Here is an 18,674-nt window from a genome sequence, read left to right on the forward strand (position 1 = left end):
AGGATGACAGATTTCCTTCCCTAAAGGACATTAGGGAACCAGATGCATTTTCCTGATGATCATCATTAGACGCTTAATTCCAGATTCATTTTATTGAATTCAAATTCCATCAACTGCCATTGCAGGATTTGAACCTGGGTCCACAGAACATTAGTTGAGTTTCTGGATTAGTAGTCTAGCAATAATGCCACCAGGCTCTCAACTGAAGTACAAAATAAATAAGGGAGGAGCTTGCCAGTGTTGACTAGAAGGAGAGTCTCACAGGGAAGACATTGGAGCAGTAATGTTTCATCTTCTCCGTCCTTATTGCTTTCTTAGTTATCCACTGTGTTTCGGTTTCGCATTAATTTTCACCACATTGTCTGCTTTTTTTCTTTTGCTTTGATGCTGTCCCTAGTCAACTGTGATTGCCTCATCCTCCCTTTTAATATCTTTCTTCTTCCTTCTGATGAATTTCTGCTGCACCTCCCGAATTACCCCACAACATCCTTCTGAATAGGAAGGAGACCAGAATTGCACGCAATATTCCAAAAGTGGCCTAACCAATGTCCTGTACAGCCGCAACATGACCTCCCAACTCAATGCTTTGTCTGATAAAGGAAAGCATACAAACGCCTTCTTCACTATCCTACCTACCTGCGACTCCACTTTTAAGGAACTATGAACCAGCACCCTAAGGTCTCTTTGTTCAGCAACACTTCCCAGGATCTTATCATTAAGTATATAAGTCTTGCCCTGATTTGCCTTTCCAAAACACTGCACCTCACCTTTATCTAAATTAAACTCCATCTGCCACTCATTGACCCATTGGTCCATCTGTCAAGATCCAGTTGTGCTCTGAGGTAATGTTCTTCGTTGTCTACTTACCTTCAATTTTGTTGTCATATGCAAACTTACTAACCATACTTCCTGTGTTCACATTCAAATCATTTATATAAATAACAAAAAGCAGTGGTCCCAGCATCAATTGTTATGGCACACCACTGGTCACAGGCCTCCAATCTAAAAAGCAACCCTCTGTCTTCTACTTTAAACCAATTCTGCATCCAAATCACTAGTTCTCCCTGTATTCCATGTGATCTAACCTTGCTAAACGGTCTGCCGTGAGGAATTTAGTCAAACGCATTACTGAAGCCCATATAGATCACATCCACCTCTCCGACCTCATCAATCCTCTTTGTTGCTTCTTCAAAAAACTCAATCAAGTCAATGAGATATGATTTCCCATGCACAAAGCCAAATCAGTCCCTGCCTTTTCAAATTTGTGTAAATCCTGTCCCTCAGGATTCCCTGCAACAACTTGACCACCACCAAAGTCAGGCTCACCAGTCAATACTTCTCTGGCTTTTCCTTACCATCTTTCTTATATAGTGGCATAACCTTAGCCAACCTCCAGTCTTCTGATACCTCACTTGAGGCTACTGATGATACAAATATCTCAGCAAAGGGCCCAGCAATCATTTCCCTAGCTTCCCACAGAATTCTACGGGAAAATCTGATCAGGTCCCAGAAAGTTATCCACCTTTATGCAATTTAAGACGTCCAGCACCACCTCCTCTGTAAAATGGGCATTTTTCAAAATGTCAGAATCTATTTCCTAACGTTTTATATCTGTCGTATCCTTTTCCACAGAAAACACAGATTCAAAATACTTGTTTAGTATCTTCCTATTTTCTGTGGTTCCACACAGACAGCCTTGCTAATCTTTAAGGGGTCCTATTCTCTGTCTAGCTACTCTTTTGTCCTTAATATATTTATAAAATCCCTTTGGATTCTCCTTAACCCTATTTACCAAAGCTATCTCATGTCTCCTTTTTGCCTTCCCGATTTCCCTCTTATACTTTTCTAAGGATTCACTCGATCTCTGCTGTCTATGCCTGACATATGCTTCCTCCATGTTCTTGATCAAAACCTCAATTTCTCTAGTCATTCAGTATTCCCTACACCTACTAGGCTCCTGAAATGTCATGAGCTTTCCTCTCTGGTACTCCAGATATCCACAACCCTCTGGGTAATAAAAAGAAAAATAAGGTTGACCTGCTGTCAGAAGGAACATGTATCTCAATGAAAAAGGACAGCACATCCTGTTTTCAGGAGGTGGCATGATGGCTTAGTGGTTAGTACTGCTGCCTCACAGTGCTAGGGACCCGTCTCGAAGATAACTGTCTGTGTGAAATTTGTCCATTTTCCCCATCTCTGCGGGGGTTTCCTCGCACAATTCAAAGATGTGCAGATTCGGTGAATTCAGGAATAGGTTCGGTGTAGGTTGGGTGCATTAGTTGGGGTTGTAGGGGGATGGGTCATGGTTCAGTGTGGACTTGTTGGGCTGAAGGGCCTGTTCCCATGCTGTTGGAATTTTAATTCTAACTCCTTCCAACAAAGAGTAGTGAAAATCTGGAACTCGCAGTTGGAGAAGCTGTCAAGGTTGGGATTTGATTTTTCAGGGTGGCACGGTGGCTCAGTGGTGAGCACTGCTGCCTCACAACGCCAGTGACCCAGGTTCGATTCCTGCCTTGGGTAACTATCTGTGTGGAGTTTGCACTTTCTCCTGGCGTCTGTATGGGTTTCCTCCGACAATCCAAAGATGTAAAGTTTGGTGAATTGGTCATGCTAAATTGCCCATAGTGTTCAGGGATGTGTAGGTTAGGTGCATTAGTAAGGGTTAAATGTAGAACAGCAGGATGTGGGTCTGGATGGGTTACTCTTCGGAGGGTCGGTGTGGACTTGTTGGGCCGAAGGGCCTGTTTCCACACTTGTTGGAATTCTAAATAATTCTTCATATTGTTCCAAAATATTTCCCACCCCATCACCTGCCCAAGCGATAGCCACGCCCCTCAGACCCGTGGCTCCGTCAGCATGGCCCTCTTGATTGACAGTTGGTGCACGGCCCGTTCCGTGCTACGATTGGGTGGCCGGTCGTGCAGCCGCAGATTGGAGGGACCGCTCGCGCCGGAGCCGTTGGGGGGAAGAGTGGGCGGACGAGGAGAGGCAACGCCAGCCGCCATCTGCATCACGGTCGGCGGCGCAGACAGAGAGGGCCGTCTAAAATGCCGGCTTCCCGCGTTCTCCTGAGGTCGGCCCAGATTACTCGAGGTGAGTACGTGAGGACGGACTCAAGGTCAGGAGAGGCCGGGCTGACATTGTCACCGGGGCCTGTCGCCCCGGGTCCTGCCCCAGCCTTAACCAGGGTTTCGATGTTGGATGTGTGGAGCCTCCCCCCTCTGTCTCCATCCCCTCCGCGCTGCAGTCCCGAGTTTTCGCTGAGACGTTAAACCAAGGTCCCATCTCTTGGTGGAATAAGGATGATAGTCTGAAGTGTTGGTCATATTCGACTCAGAAGTCGTTCATCTGTCTGCAAAAACCTGACGGTTTTCTGTTTACCTTCCCACACATCCATTGCGAAAAAAAGTTGGTCCTCGAATAATGCTGAGTTTCTATTTCTCCACTGCACCAACTGGATGTTTAGTTTAAAGTATGCACAGCTTCCTGAATATTAATCCTGAATGTGTATCCTTTTGTTGTCAACCTGTGTCTGCTTGTCCTCCATTCGTAGTTTGAATTCATTTTAAGGCTTGTATTTTACTTATTGCCTCGATAAGATTACCTTTCTAACTTCCAGAGAAGGTGATAAGCTTTGTTTTTAAATAGAATGTTTTAGTCTGGAGTGCTGTAGTTAAGTAGGTGGTTCAAGTGGTTCTGTTTAAAAACTATAACAAGTCATTGGATATATGGTTGTAAAAGTAAAATTTGATAACGCTTTAAGGTTTGATGAGTGGAGCCTCCCTTTAATATACTCTGCAATTCTTCCAAATCTGAAAAGCCAAGGATTCTTCAATTCCACATACTCTGGCTTCTAAAGCATGTAATGGTTAAAATGACATAACACCAGGTTATAATTCAACAGGTTTAATTGGAAGCACACTAGCTTTTGGACCGTCGCTCCTTCATCAGGTGACGTATATTCCTGATGAAGGGTTTTTTCCCCGAAATGTCAATTTTACTACTGCTCGGATGCTGCCTGAACTGCTGAGGTTTTCCAGTACCACTCTAATCTAAACTTTGGTTTCCAGCATCTGCAGTCATTGTTTTTACCTAATGATTAAAATGATTCAGTTCTGCAGAAGGATTACTAGACCTGAAATGTTAACTCTGATTTCTGTCCACAGATGCTGTGAGACTTGCTGAGCCTTTGCAGCAATTTCTGTTTTTGTTAATGATTAAAATTGTTTTTTTTGTGCTGCTTCCCTGGAATTTTTGACCAGAAAACTACAATTTCATTGCACATTTCCCTAGTATCTTTTGGTTTCTGTCATTGCACTGCATTAGATTAGATTACTTACAATGTAGAAACAGGACCTTCAGCCCAACAAGTCCACACCGACCCGCTGAAGCGTAACCCACCCAGACCCATTCCCCTATATTTACCCCTTCACCTAACACTACACGGGCAATTTAGCATGGCCAATTCACCTAGCCTGCGCATTTTTGGATTGCAGGAGAAAACCGGAGCACCCGGAGGAAACCCACGCAGACATGGGAGAATGTGCAAACTCCACACAGTGTCACCTGAGACGAGAAATGAACCCAGGTCTCTGGTGCTGTGAGGCAGCAATGCTAACCACGTGCCACCGTGCCGCCCATTGGTTAGACTTAAAACGTTAGGTAAAACAGAGGCTTCCTGATCCTCCTTGATTGCATACTTAATCATTTTCACAACATTTATGAAATACATATCTTGCCCACTTGTTGAGTATTACTTGCAGGAAGGATCATTTGTTTGTCAAATTTAATCTTCTATTGTACTATTCATATTTTGTCAAGGTCATTCTTCTTAATCCTTCACCTACTGAGGTCTGTCTGCTAGTTCAATTCGATGTAAAAGATCCTCTGGAACACCAGAGGGGTCTTCTGGCTACCTATCATGAACCAATATTTCATGTTTCTTCAGCTATTTGTGCCTGTCTTTGTTTACATAACAAGTGTTACAATTCATTATTTGGAATTTTTTGAAACATTTAGATCCTGGATTATTTTCTAAAGTAATGCCTAAGATCTGCCTCTAAAAACTGAAACTCCATTCCATTCTCTCAAAACTCCATTCCATTTTAGGATCTGCTATGTGCTCCTCTGCCATATTTAAATAAATTGCAGAGGTTTAATGCATTGATAAATGTATATATGAATGTGTAATATTTTTGTTCTGATACTATAATGTTACATTAAATTTTAGACATGTTTCCTCCTTTGTGGTCATGACTTTGTTTGCACCAAGCAGTTTGCAATGTCAGGTTACTGGCAGTGTTCAAAATTCATTATTTCCAATTTCAGAACATTACTGAGTGTCACAAGAGCCAAATTTGTTCTGGGCAATAGATTTTTGTTTTACAGCTGAGATATAAATGCAAGAGGTTTTCAAAAAGGAACACCTGATCCAGCCCTCAAAGGTGTGGGTGACATGATGATATATGTAGGCAGAGTAGCGTACTGAAGTGATAAAGTTAGGTCCACAATTTTAGCTTGGCTGGTGAAAGAAAGATTGTCTTCATAAACAGATACAGTATTTAGCATGCCACTTGTTTCAAAGCCAAACAAAAAAGAAGCATGAAGGATTGCATCATGTTTGCGCAAATGAAATTAAGTGTAAAACTTGCTTTATTTAGTCTTTTGTATATAAACAAGTGGATACAATTATCTATCGTAAATCCATAAGAAATAGTTTGGCCCCTTGACCCTGTTCCACCATTCAATAGGATCATAGCTGATCCAATATTCCTCATATAAAAAACCTTAAGAAATAGAAAAGGATTTTGGTGCTGGGTCCACTTATATAAATGATAAAAAGAAGTGATTTGAATATAGGAGGAATGGTTAGTAAGTTTGCAAATGACACCAACATTGATGGTACAGTGGTTGATGAAGAAGATTATCTCCAAGTACAGCAGGACCATCATCAGATAGGCCGTGGAGTGGCTGATGGAGTTTAATTTAAATAAATGTGAGGTGTTGCATTTTGGTAAGGCAAATCAGGGCAAGACTTGTACACTTATATAGGGTCCTGGGGAGTGTCGCTGAACTAGGAGACTTTGGGTGCAGGTTCACAGTTCCTTGAAGATGGAGTCACAAGTAGACAGGATAGTGAAGGTGGTGTATGGTTTACATGCCTCTGTTGATATAGGTTGTGTTGCGATGCGTTGCGTATAGACATTGGAATGACTTGCTGTGGCTGTACAGGACATTTGTGAGGCTGTTTTTGAAATACTGTATCTCCCTGATGTAGGAAAGATGTTGTGAAACTTAAAAGGGTGCAGGAAAGATTTTCAAGGATGTTGCTGGGTTTGGGAAGTTTGAGGTATTGGGAAGAGGCTGAATAGCCTGGGGCTTTTGTCCTATAGCGTCAGAGATTGAGGGATAACATTATAGAGATTTATGAAATCATATGGGGAATGGATAGGATGAATTGCCAAAGTATTTTTCCCAAAGTAAGGGAGTCCAAAACTAGAGTGCATAGGTTTAAGGTGAGAGGGAAAGGATTTTAAAAGGGACCTGAGGGGTAACTTTCTCATGCAACGGTGGTGCGTGTATGGAATGAGCTGCCAGAGGAAGTGGTGGAGACTGGTTTGATTACAAGATGCAAAAAACATCTGGATGGATACGTGAATAGGAATGGTTTAGCGAAAAAGGGGCCAAATGTTGTAAATAAGTGGAACAAACACAGAACTGTTAATCCAGAGATCCAACTAATGTTTTGGGCACCCAGATTCAAATCTCACTATGGCACGTTGTGGAATTTGAATTCAATAAAAATCTGGAATTAAGAGTCTAATGTTAACCGTGAATCCATTGTCGATTGTCAGAAAAATCTATCTGGTTCACTAATGTCTTTTAGGGAAGGAAACTGCCATCCTTACCTGGTCTGCCCTAAATACAACTCTTGATCCAGACCATGTGGCTGACTTTGATCGCCTCTCTAGGCAATTAGGGATTGGCAGTAAATGCCCTCACCCCATGAATAAATGAAAGGAACTGCATTAATTCAGGATATCTGATTGGCATAGACAAGTCGGACCAAAGGATCTGTTTAGATACAATACCACTCTCTTACTCTGTCATTACCCTGAACAATCCCTGTTGTGATGTGCTGAAGCTGAGACGACTGACTTCCAGCAACCACAGCCTTTTTTTTTTGGTGCCAAAACTAATGGTTTTGGAGAGGTTACTAGTTCAAACTTCTATTTGCATTACTCACGTCCCAGCTACTTTGGGTTTTTAGATGTCTGTTGTGTCTCTTTTGCAATATTACATCTATTTTGCACATATAATATAATAAAGAACTTTTTTAATAGCAAAATGGATGGAGCACTGCTGTAGGCAATGTTTGAACAGTTTAGTAAATAAGCATATTTTCTGTTTTCAGTTTTTACTCGTTCTGCTTTCACTGCAAGGAAACCTGACTACACAAATCCCAACTGGTTGCGTGTTGGTCTAGCATTTGGAAGCACGATAGCACTGTGGGTGATGGTAAGTAATTCTGTAAAAATATGTGAAGGAAAAGACAGGGGCAATTGTTCCAATAGTCAACACCTTACTTACCCATAATAACTTAATTGTTAAACTAGAAAACAAATGTATGACGTTACAATTGTATGGTAAATGTGAAAATAAACATTTTCCAGTTTATGCAATAAATAGAAACTTTGAGTTCTGCTGTTATTAATAGTTTTGGAAAATTGGTGTGGCGTAAGGAGAGGCTGTAAGTCAGAAGGCTTGATATGGTGGGAGTGAGGCGGGGAGGAGTTCTCGGAATGCACCCAATTGGTTGAAGGTGCAAAAAACAATGTTAAAACAAAATTTATGACTTTAAATGAGATATTAGGCTTCAAACACTTGATTTAAAGCAGGCAATGGTAAACCGATGATGTGAAACGAAGATTCTGGTTCAGACTTTCTCAATATATAATCATGACAAAAGCATTGTTTCCATAAGCTGATTCAATGCATCTTGGTGGTAAATTTGCACATTATGCTGACTCTGGCTCTCTGAAATTTGCACATTATGCATGCCATAAATGAGGTAGCATGTCAATTATACTTTTATTCTGAAGTGATCAACCAGAAACCCCACAATTCCCAATGCACTGACCTAGGAACTGTCAAAGTTGCTTAATATCAGACTGTTACATTTTAAAAAAACTTATCTATAAATGCATTTTTGGCCAATGCTACCATCAGGTGAAACATCATGTGCTCTTTTAAACTTGTGTCCAGTAATAAATCAGTGTAAATAAAGTCATCCTAGCCAAAGAATTGTAAGTACATTTTGTGGACTGGCACTAGGTAGCAAGTATAAAGTTAAAAGGCTTTTGACTGATTTTTCTACCAAAAGAAATTCTTCCTCCAGATACTTACAAGCTGATTGTACAAAACCTTTTTAAAATAAGAAACTGTTTAAACCTATTTGGAAGTTGCATTACATTTTAGTTTAATCACAATGTACAGGCGAATGTTATTGAATGTTTGATTTGACTGTGTCTACAATTACCACAATGGTTACTCTAAATCAGAAATATTTTGCTTGATGAAACTTTGTATGGTTTCAATTACTATCGAGTAGTAGTGTGAGTACATGGGGCAACAGCGCATGTGCAGATGGATCGCAGTGCACCTATCCTGCATTTGGAATATGTACTACTTTTATTTGCAAACAAAATAATTGCACAGAAGTAGAACAAGTTCACGATCACATTAATACTTACTAAATACTGATTTGTCTGCCAATATTTATTTTAGAAACATCCTTTTAAGAAACTTACACAGTATGATAATCTATAAATTGGAGTAAAGCAGTCTTCAATAGACTTCTCAATGTGATGCTCTTAAATAGTTCAAATGATGCTTTGCACAGTGCAGAGTCCAACTGTCACTTTCGACTCTAGAAATATTCTGAAGTACATATTTCATGTTCATCTGAACTTTGAATAGCAAGTTATCGATCAATCAAATTCTGATTGATAATGCCTATATTTTATGTGAATCTACATCTTCCCTGTAAGCTCATGCATATTTGACTTGCCAGCAATCAAAATCATGCATTTGACTGGAACTTCAAAAATTTTCACAGTCCGTTAAATTGTAGTTTAGTTTAGCTAAATCTTGAAAGCCATTGGAGCATTGTTTTAAAAATCACATTGAGTCCCCTGCTACCAATACCAGTCTAATCTCAGTGGTGGGAAAGTTATTGGAAAAATGTGAGGGGCAGCATATATCATCACTTAAAGAGACACGGACCAATCAGGAATAGTCAGCATGGATTTGTTAAAGGAAGTTTGTGTTTGACAAATTTGATCCAACTTTCAGAAGAGGTAACCAGAAATGTTTCTCAGAATGATATATTTGATCTGCTCTACAGGGGCTTTAAAAAGAATTTTGATAATGCAGACAAGTCCAAAAAAAAGACTCTGTGCACTCCAGGGTAGATTAGCATATTGGATCCAAAGTTTGCTAAAAGACAGGAAGGGGAGAGATAATTTTGTAACTGGAAGTCTGATTTCTGTGGGATACCACAGGGGTCAGTGCAGGGCCCTTGCTAGTTGTGGTCTGTATTAAGAATGGGTTTTAAATATTGGGGTATGATCAAGAAGGTTGCAAATGACAGGAAAATTGATAGCATGGTAAACATTGAGTTTAGCCATAAACTGGAGGAGGATATTAATGGACTGGTCAAGTGGCCAGACAGTGGCAAATGGAATTTTACTTGTAAAATTGAGAGGTAATACATTTAATGAATCAAGATATTATGCTATCAATGGAAGCATTTGGAAAGTCCAGAAGATCAGATGGTTTATATCCACATATGGTGTTCATATCCACAGATCCCTGAAGATAGCAGGGGTGGATAGATAAGAATGGTTAAGAAATATATGGGATACTTGCATTTAATATTAGTTGAGGCATAGAATACAAATGCAAAAAGGTTGTGCTGGAACTATATAAAGTGCTAGTTAAACCATAACTGGACTACTGCATGCCATTCTAGTCATCTCATTTTAGGAAGAATGTGATTGCACGTAGAGAGCAGGTCAGAGGAGATTTAGTGTGATGCAGCCTGTTCTTTAGGGTCTGAGCTGAGAAAAGATTGGATAAACTGGGACTGTTTTCCTTGGAGTAGCAAAGGTTGAGATGGTGGGAAGCTGATAAAAAGATGTATAAAATTATTAGGGACATAGAGTGGATAGGGAGGCAGTTTTTCCATGAGTACAGGGCTCAATAAGATTTAAGGGGAGTATTGAGACAGTATTTTGCAGAGTGGTGGGAGTCTGGAACTTGCTTTCTGAAAAGGTTGTTGAATCAAACTCTAACATTTAAGCAATACTTATTTTCAGTTGTGTTGCCATAGCATTCAGAGAATTGGGCCAAGAACTGGAAAATGTGATTTCTGTACTGAAGACTTGTTGACTGGTTTAGACACAATGGGCCAAATGGCTTCCCTCTGAGTGTCTACAATAGAGAATCCAACTTAACATCTGTCAAAAAGTATTTCTAATTTTTTCATAATAGAATGACTTTCTTTATCCAGAGTCATCATTTCCCCCTTTTAAGGTTGACTTCAAGTAGGTTTGCATCATGTGGATACTGTAGTAAGTTAATTCTTGAAAATCCCTGTGTGCTCTTAGTCAGTTCCTCCCTCCAGGTAAGAATAGTTTGCATTCTCTAATAACTGAGGAAAATACGGTTTTTGGATGGCAATGATTCAACTGAATTTGCAAAAGCAATGCTTGTGGCAGATCCCCTATAAACAGTGGGCTGCATTTTGGCTAGAAAATCATACGTGAACCAACTGCTGCAATTTACTTGGGGAAGGCCCTTGCATTGAATAAATTTAGATGGTTGGTAGCATTTATTTTTCATTCATGAAATGTGGGCACCACTGACTAGGTCAGCAATACACCTTTCACTGTACTCTTGTATTCCTATGTTTGAGTACATGTGGCAATAAAATTGAATTCTAAAATGTTATTCATCTTCCCTAAATTACTTTGGAACTGGTGGTGGTGGTAAACTGCCTTCTTGAATAAGTGCATACCTTGGGTTGTAGGGGCACCCAAGGTGCTGTTACGAAGGAAGTTCCAGTACACGCTGCTGCCACTGTGCATAGGTGGTGAAGGGAATGAACGTTGAAGTTGGATGAGTCGCTAGTCAAGTGTGTGAAGGTGGATGCGTTGCTAGTCAAGTAGACTGCTTTGTACTGTATGGTTTCAAGCTTCTTGTTGTAGCTGTACGCATCTAGGTAGCTGGAGCATAACCTTGTGGACAGTGGGCAGGCATTATTTGCTACAGAGATCTTAGCATTTGACTATCTCTTGTAATCACAATATTGCCTGTCCATTTTTGTTTCTGGCCACTGATAACCTATAGTCATTGTTATTGGGGATTTAGCAATAATAATGCTGTTGAATTTCAATGGGTGGTTGGTTAGATTCTGTTTTGTTGGAGATGGTCATTGCTTTGCACTTGTCACATGAATGTTACCTGCCAGAAATCAGCCTAAGTCTGGATGTTGACCATGTCTTGATGTATGTTTACCTGGACTGCTATAATACCCGAGGAGTCATGAATGATGTTGAACATAGTGTGTTCATCAGCAAATATCTTCACTTCAGACCTTATGGAGGGAAGATGAAGCAGCAAAAGACGGTTGGGCCTAGGACACTATCCTGAGGAGCGACTTTGTGACCATCACCATCTTCTTTTTTTCTAGGTATGACTCCAACCTGCAGTCCCTGACCTCCCATTGACTCTTGATGTGTTGGAGACAAATGCTGCCTTGATGTCAAAGGCAGTCACTTTCATCTCATCTTGAGTTCAGCTCTCTTGTGCATGTTACAGCCTTGGTCCATTTAAGGTCAGGAGCTGAGTTACCCTGATAGAACCTAAATTGAGCATGACTGAGAAAGTTATTGCTATGAAATTGCCACTTGGCAGCACTGTCAACAATCCCTCTGTCATAGAGTTATACAGCACTGAAAAAGACCCTTCGGTCCAACTTGTCCATGCCCAGCAAATATAGAACTATAGAACAATACAGCACAGAACAGGCCCTTCGGCCCACGATGTTGTGCCGAACATCTATCCTAGATTAAGCACCCATCCATGTACCTATCCAATTGCCGCTTAAAGGTCGCCAATGATTCTGACTCTACCACTCCCACGGGCAGCGCATTCCATGCCCCCACCACTCTCTGGGTAAAGAACCCACCCCTGACATCTCCCCTATACCTTCCACCCTTCACCTTAAATTTATGTCCCCTTGTAACACTCTGTTGTACCCGGGGAAAAAGTTTCTGACTGTCTACTCTATATATTCCTCTGATCATCTTATGAACCTCTATCAAGTCACCCCTCATCCTTCGCCGTTCCAACGAGAAAAGGCCGAGAACTCTCAACCTATCCTCGTACGACCTATTCTCCATTCCAGGCAACATCCTGGTAAATCTTCTCTGCACCCTCTCCAAAGCTTCCACATCTTTCCTAATGTGAGGCGACCAGAACTGCACACAGTACTCCAAATGTGTTCTAACCAAAGTCCTGTACAGCTGCAACATCACTTCACGACTCTTGAATTCAATCCCTCTGCTAATGAACGCTAATACACCATAGGCCTTCTTACAAGCTCTATCCACCTGAGTGGCAACTTTCAAAGATCTATGTACATAGACCCCAAGATCCCTCTGTTCCTCCACCTGACTAAGAACCCTACCGTTAACCCTGTATTCCACATTCTTATTTGTTCTTCCAAAATGGACAACCTCACACTTGGCAGGGTTGAACTCCATCTGCCACTCCTCAGCCCAGCTCTGCATCATATCTAAGTCCCTTTGCAGCCGACAACAGCCCTCCTCACTGTCCACAACTCCACCAATCTTCGTATCATCTGCAAATTTACTGACCCACCCTTCGACTCCCTCATCCAAGTCATTAATAAAAATTACAAACAGCAGAGGACCCAGAACTGATCCCTGCGAAACTCCACTTGTAACTGGGCTCCAGGCTGAATATTTACCACCTACCACCACTCTCTGACTTCGACCGGTTAGCCAGTTTTCTATCCAGTTGGCCAAATTTCCCACTATCCCATGCCTCCTGACTTTCCGCATAAGCCTACCACGGGGAACCTTATCAAATGCTTTACCAAAATCCATGTACACTACATCCACTGCTCTACCCTCATCCACATGCTTGGTCACCTCCTCAAAGAATTCAATAAGACTTGTAAGGCAAGACCTACCCTTCACAAATCCGTGCTGGCTGTCCCTAATCAAGCAGTATCTTTCCAGATACTCATAAATCCTATCCCTCAGTACCCTTTCCATTACTTTGCCTACCACAGAAGTAAGACTAACTGGCCTGTAATTCCCGGGGTTATCCCTATTCCCTTTTTTGAACAGGGGCACAACATTCGCTACTCTCCAGTCCCCTGGTACCACCCCCGTTGACAGTGAAGACGAAAAGATCATTGCCAACGGTACTGCAATTTCCTCTCTTGCTTCCCACATAATCCTAGGATATATCCCGTCAAGCCCGGGGGACTTGTCTATCCTCAAGTTGTTCAAAATGTCCAACACATCTTCCTTCCTAACAAGTATCTCTTCTAGCTTACCAGTCCGTTTCACACTCTCCTCTTCAACAATACGGTCCCTCTTGTTCGTAAATACTGAAGAAAAGTACTCATTCAAGACCTCTCCTATCTCTTCCGACTCAATACACAATTTCCCACTACTGTCCTTGATCGGACCTACCCTCGTTCTCGTCATTCTCCTGTTTCTCACATACGCATAAAATGCCTTGGGGTTATCCTTGATCCTATCCGCCAAGGATTTTTCATGCCCTCTCTTAGCTCTCCTAATCCCTTTCTTCAGGTCCCTTCTGGCTATCCTGTATCCCTCCACTGCCCTGTCTGAACCCTGTTTCCTCAACCTTATGTATCCTAAACTGATTAGTCCCATTAACCAGTATTTGGCATACATCCCTCTAAACCCTTCCTATTTATGTGCCCATCCAGATGCCTTTTAAATATTGTAATTATACCTGCCTCCACTAGCAGCTCATTCCATAAACACACCACTCTGCGCGTGGGAAAAGTTGTTCCTTAGATCCTTTTTCAACCCTCCCTTCTTACCTTATACCTATGCCCTCTAGATTTAGACTCTCCTACCCTGGGAAAAGACCTTGGCCATTCACCCTACCCATGGCCCTCATGATTTTATAAACCTCTATAAGATCACCCTGTGCCTCCAATGCTCCAGGGAAATAAGCCCCAATCTATTCAACCTGTCCCTATAGCTCAAACTCTGTCACTTTGCTGTTCGAGAGTAGACTGAAAGGCGGTAACTGGCTGTATTGGATTTGACTGAAATTTCATGGGCAAGATATAATTGGGCAATCGGGGATTTTTGTTGCATTGTGGTAGTGTCCTGATTCAAGCACCACCTGCACTAGCTGTGTCACAGCATGTCTGAATAGGTTGATTTAAATTAATTTTAACTAGGCAATTTTCCACAGTGTTAGGTAGATGCATATCACCAGTGACGTGCATTACCCACTGACAGATGGAGGAAAAAACCATTCGTATGTACTTACAATTATTATGTGGTGTTTGTTCAGATTAGTCCTGTCATGAGTGGTCATTAGTAACAATTGATTGCTGCTCAGTTGTTCTATAAAGGGTCTTTTAAAAAATTAATATTTCTGTTGTTAGGACAAGTTTGTAAAAATGTCATTCAGAATGGATGCATCACTTTATAGCAGAGTCCATTTTCTGACCTTTGTTAGTAAATGCAAGACAATTCAAAACTATGTGTAAAGTCTCTCATCTTTCTTTCTCACCTCCTTTAATGCATGCCATGCATAAGAAAACAAATTTGTTTTGAGCGATCACTACCAAAGATCGTGGTCTATACCTTGTGCCTTGCTCCCAACAATCTTGTGTGTTCATTCAGACCTTGGTGGCCATCATTCATGTGTAAATATCAGAAGTAGAAAAGAGTTAACAATGTAAAACCTCATGTTAATCTCAATACTAAGAGTTACTGGACAATATGCAGGAAACATACCAATTTATCTGTTCCTTACAGATTTAAAAACTCACGCTAAGATAGCATTTTCAAGAAATGAATTGGAATGCTTTTGTTTCCTTCTCCCTTTTTTAGGGGTACTTCTGTCTCTCCATTTTTTTCCTATTTAAAAACTGACATGGTATGATCCTGTGGTCAGCAATATGGATGCATTGAAGCATATAACACTGCTCTGCTGCTGCCCCACCCATTGAAGACTAACACTACAAGTTAGAGATTTGCAAAACATTTGATTAAGTTCATTCAGTTGATTAAGTTCATTGTATGAAATACCTTTATGAAAGCATTCTCTACAAGTCGAGTTTATTGTGCACCATTCTGTTAAATGTTCAGCTCTTCAACCAACATGAACATGATGTCCAAGAATACAAAGCACATCATGGAATCAAGTAACTGACCAACTGCCGTTCTATGCACAGTAAGTAAAAAATTTCAATATATTATTAGCCATATATGTTTAGAATGAGACAAATTCAGCAAGGAATTTGTCACATTGCCATTGTTTAGGAGGTTGTTCAAAGCTACCTTTCATCTAAGAAAGTCATGATCAAACTGTACAATATACTGGACAGATTGTGCCTTTAATGTTGCATCCATTTGAATGCTGTGTCCACTTTGACTAACTAGGAAAGATTTGCTTGTGGGAGACGATACACAAGGCTGTCTGACTATCGGGGATCTGAATAATGAGAATAGCAGGTACCTAAGAGATCATTTAATAGAGTTTAAGGCATTGAAGGGGAAGAAAAACATGAACCTGAAATAGTGCTCTGAGTTGAGTTGAAGGTTATAAAAAGGTGACACATTTTCAAGCTAGCAAAACATAAATTTTAGACTCATTTCAGGAAGTTCTCAGCATGAACAATGTACTTCCACAGTGATTCCACCTCTTTCTCAGACTGTTGTCTCAGCCTCCACTGGCTTGTAAGCATCAAATAGGTGTCTTGTTTGTTCTGATGATTAGTCACTGAGCCCAAAAGGTGGACTGTGCTTACTCTCCACAGATGCTGCCAGACTGGCTGAGTTTATCCAGCAATTTCTGTTTTTGTTTTAGGTATCATTTTTGGCCTTGAGCTGGACAGCTGAAGCTACATGTCCCATCATGAGGATTACATGCCTCCACCTCCAATTAGAGAGATTTAAACCAATCTTTGGATAAGCACATGGATGATGATGGGATAGTGTAGGGGGACGAGCTGAGAGTAGTTGACAGATCGGCGCAACATCGAGGGCCAAAGGGCCTGTTCTACGCTGTATTGTTCTATAATGCCTGCCTTATTCCATCTTCTTTGAAACAGTAAACCAAGTTTTTTTGATTTCAAAGTCCACAGTTACAATGTTCCCTAATCATCCTTCCATCTTCATCCTCAAACTTGACATCATCCAAACTTTGGCTGCCTGTATCTTAAATCTATGCTATGTCCTGTTCACCATTACCCCATATGCTCGTTGATCTACTTTGGCTGCTGTCTGCCCTTCCATTGATTTTAACATTCCCAAATTATTACATATGTACAACAGTAGGCCATTCAACTCCACAAAAAACTGCCACCAAATTAGATTGCAGATGATCTGTAGACAGATTTTGGCAGGTCAATGGTAATTAGCATGGTCATGGTCACTGAAACATGCTAAACATGTGCCATCACCTGCTCTGACAGGATTAGTACCTGTCACCAGGGCATTAGTCCAGTAATATTGCCACAAAACCACCAGCTCCCAGAATTGAGAGAGCAAATTTATGCATATCCTAGCCCTCTTTCTCTTCCTTGTTGACCTCATTTTCTTCCTTACCTGATTTACACCTTTTACCCCTTTTTTTTTAATCCTGAAGAGTGTGACTTATGTTGGATATATGGTGAGTCTCAAACATCTTTGGGTAACCTGGCTAAGATATCATGATTTGTGTGGATAATTAATATTCATGGGCTATTGGACCATGGGGCAACTCTAAGTTTAATAAGTGCAATCAAGATTTCTAACTTTCGGGGCGGCATCATAGCTCAGGGACCTGGGTTCGATTCCAACCTCGGGTGACTGTCTTTGTAGAGTTTGCGCATTGTCTACATGGGTTTCCTCCCACTGTCCAAAGATGTGCAGGTTAGGTGAATTGGCCATGCTAAATTGCCCATAGTTTTCAGGAATGTGTAGGTTAGCTGCATTAGTCAGGGGTAAATGTGGGATGGTGGGAAACTGGGTGTGTTGCTCTTTGAATGGTTGGTGTGGACTTGTTGGGCCAAAGGGCCTGTTTCCACATTGTTGGGATTCTAATTCTAATTCTTTGCTACCCTTCATTGTTTTGGTTTGTATTTCTGTAGATGTGTAATGCCCCTGGCTGTCATACAATGAGAAACAAAGTCGAGGTAATTTCCCTGAGAATCTGTAATAGAACAGGATGAAAGTTGTAGTGTTGTCAGCTGTTATAGAATAGTACTGGACCACGTGGTCACTTTCTTAGTAGGTTCATGGGACAAGTCTTTAATTTAAAACAAAATTGTAAACTCTTTTTCTCTCCACAGTACTTAGAAATAATTAATTGAAGGAACACTGGCTTAGGAAGATGCATCAGGAAGATGAAAACCATTTGTCAAATGAAAAGCTTGAATTGACACCTCAAATTACCTTTTACTTATTCTTAATAAACAGACTCATTTTGGAATAAGTGAAGAGAAAAAAATCTGTCTGTGCCTCATTCAGTGTCAGTCTTGTAATATTTTTGTGAAAAATGTAAAATGTACCATCTGTTGTAAACTGAAATGTTCCTGTGGTGAATAATAAATGTAGTGGAAGGTCTTACTCAGTGTTGTACTTGTGCTTTTTTTGAAATAAATCTGATGTTTTCATTGATATATATTGCCTTGAGAGTTTTAACAATTTTTCCATCTGTTTAATTCTTAACCACCTGCCTCTGTCTGACATGTACATTTCCCAATCAAACAAGAAATGATTATTTGCTGCTTGTTGTGAAGATGGACTAATTTCTACTTTCTTTTTTCGTAAATATAAATTCCATGTCCTTGAAGTAGCTTGGTTGACATCAATGATTCCTATAAAGGTTGAACTGGCTTTGTGTCACTATCTCCAGTGCTCTGCTGACTTTCCAGCACATTTGTTCAGTGTTGTATATTTTATCTTTTTTATTGATTCATTAGATGTGAGCATCATGGGCAAGCCCAGCTTTGCCCAACTCTTCTGCTTGAAAAAAGTGGTAGTGAAGCACTTGAATCACTGCAGTCAGTGTGGTATAGATATATACCCTCAGATTTGCTAAGAAAGGATTTCCCAGATTGTGTGCCTCCAACAGTGAATAAATGACGATTACAGGCTGTTTTCCTCCATCTACACATGTCTTCAGCCAGGAGTCACTCTATAATAAGTTGGAGTTCTGACTAATTTGTTCCTCCCCCCTAGTCCAAGCAGACAAATTAAAAACATGAGAACATTATTGGCAATTTTGAAGAAAGTGAAAGGGGTGAAATGGATCAGAAGTGGGGACTCTTTGCGTGGATTTCCTCCAGTGCTCCAGTTTCCTCCCATGGTCCTATG

General features: G+C 40.7%; 1 protein-coding gene across 1 annotated transcript; it reads left to right on the forward strand.

The window, feature by feature from the left end:
• Positions 1-2,908: 2,908 nt before the first annotated feature.
• On the forward strand, positions 2,909-17,921 carry ndufc1 (NADH:ubiquinone oxidoreductase subunit C1). Its single transcript, XM_060851627.1, has 4 exons — positions 2,909-3,093; positions 7,415-7,518; positions 15,462-15,546; positions 17,648-17,921. The coding sequence occupies exons 1-3, from the start codon at positions 3,048-3,050 to the stop codon at positions 15,519-15,521; spliced, it is 210 nt and encodes a 69-aa protein (XP_060707610.1). The 5' UTR covers positions 2,909-3,047; the 3' UTR covers positions 15,522-15,546; positions 17,648-17,921.
• The last annotated feature ends 753 nt before the right edge of the window (positions 17,922-18,674 follow it).

Source organism: Hemiscyllium ocellatum, chromosome 36 (assembly GCF_020745735.1).
Source record: "Hemiscyllium ocellatum isolate sHemOce1 chromosome 36, sHemOce1.pat.X.cur, whole genome shotgun sequence".
NCBI lineage: Eukaryota > Metazoa > Chordata > Chondrichthyes > Orectolobiformes > Hemiscylliidae > Hemiscyllium > Hemiscyllium ocellatum.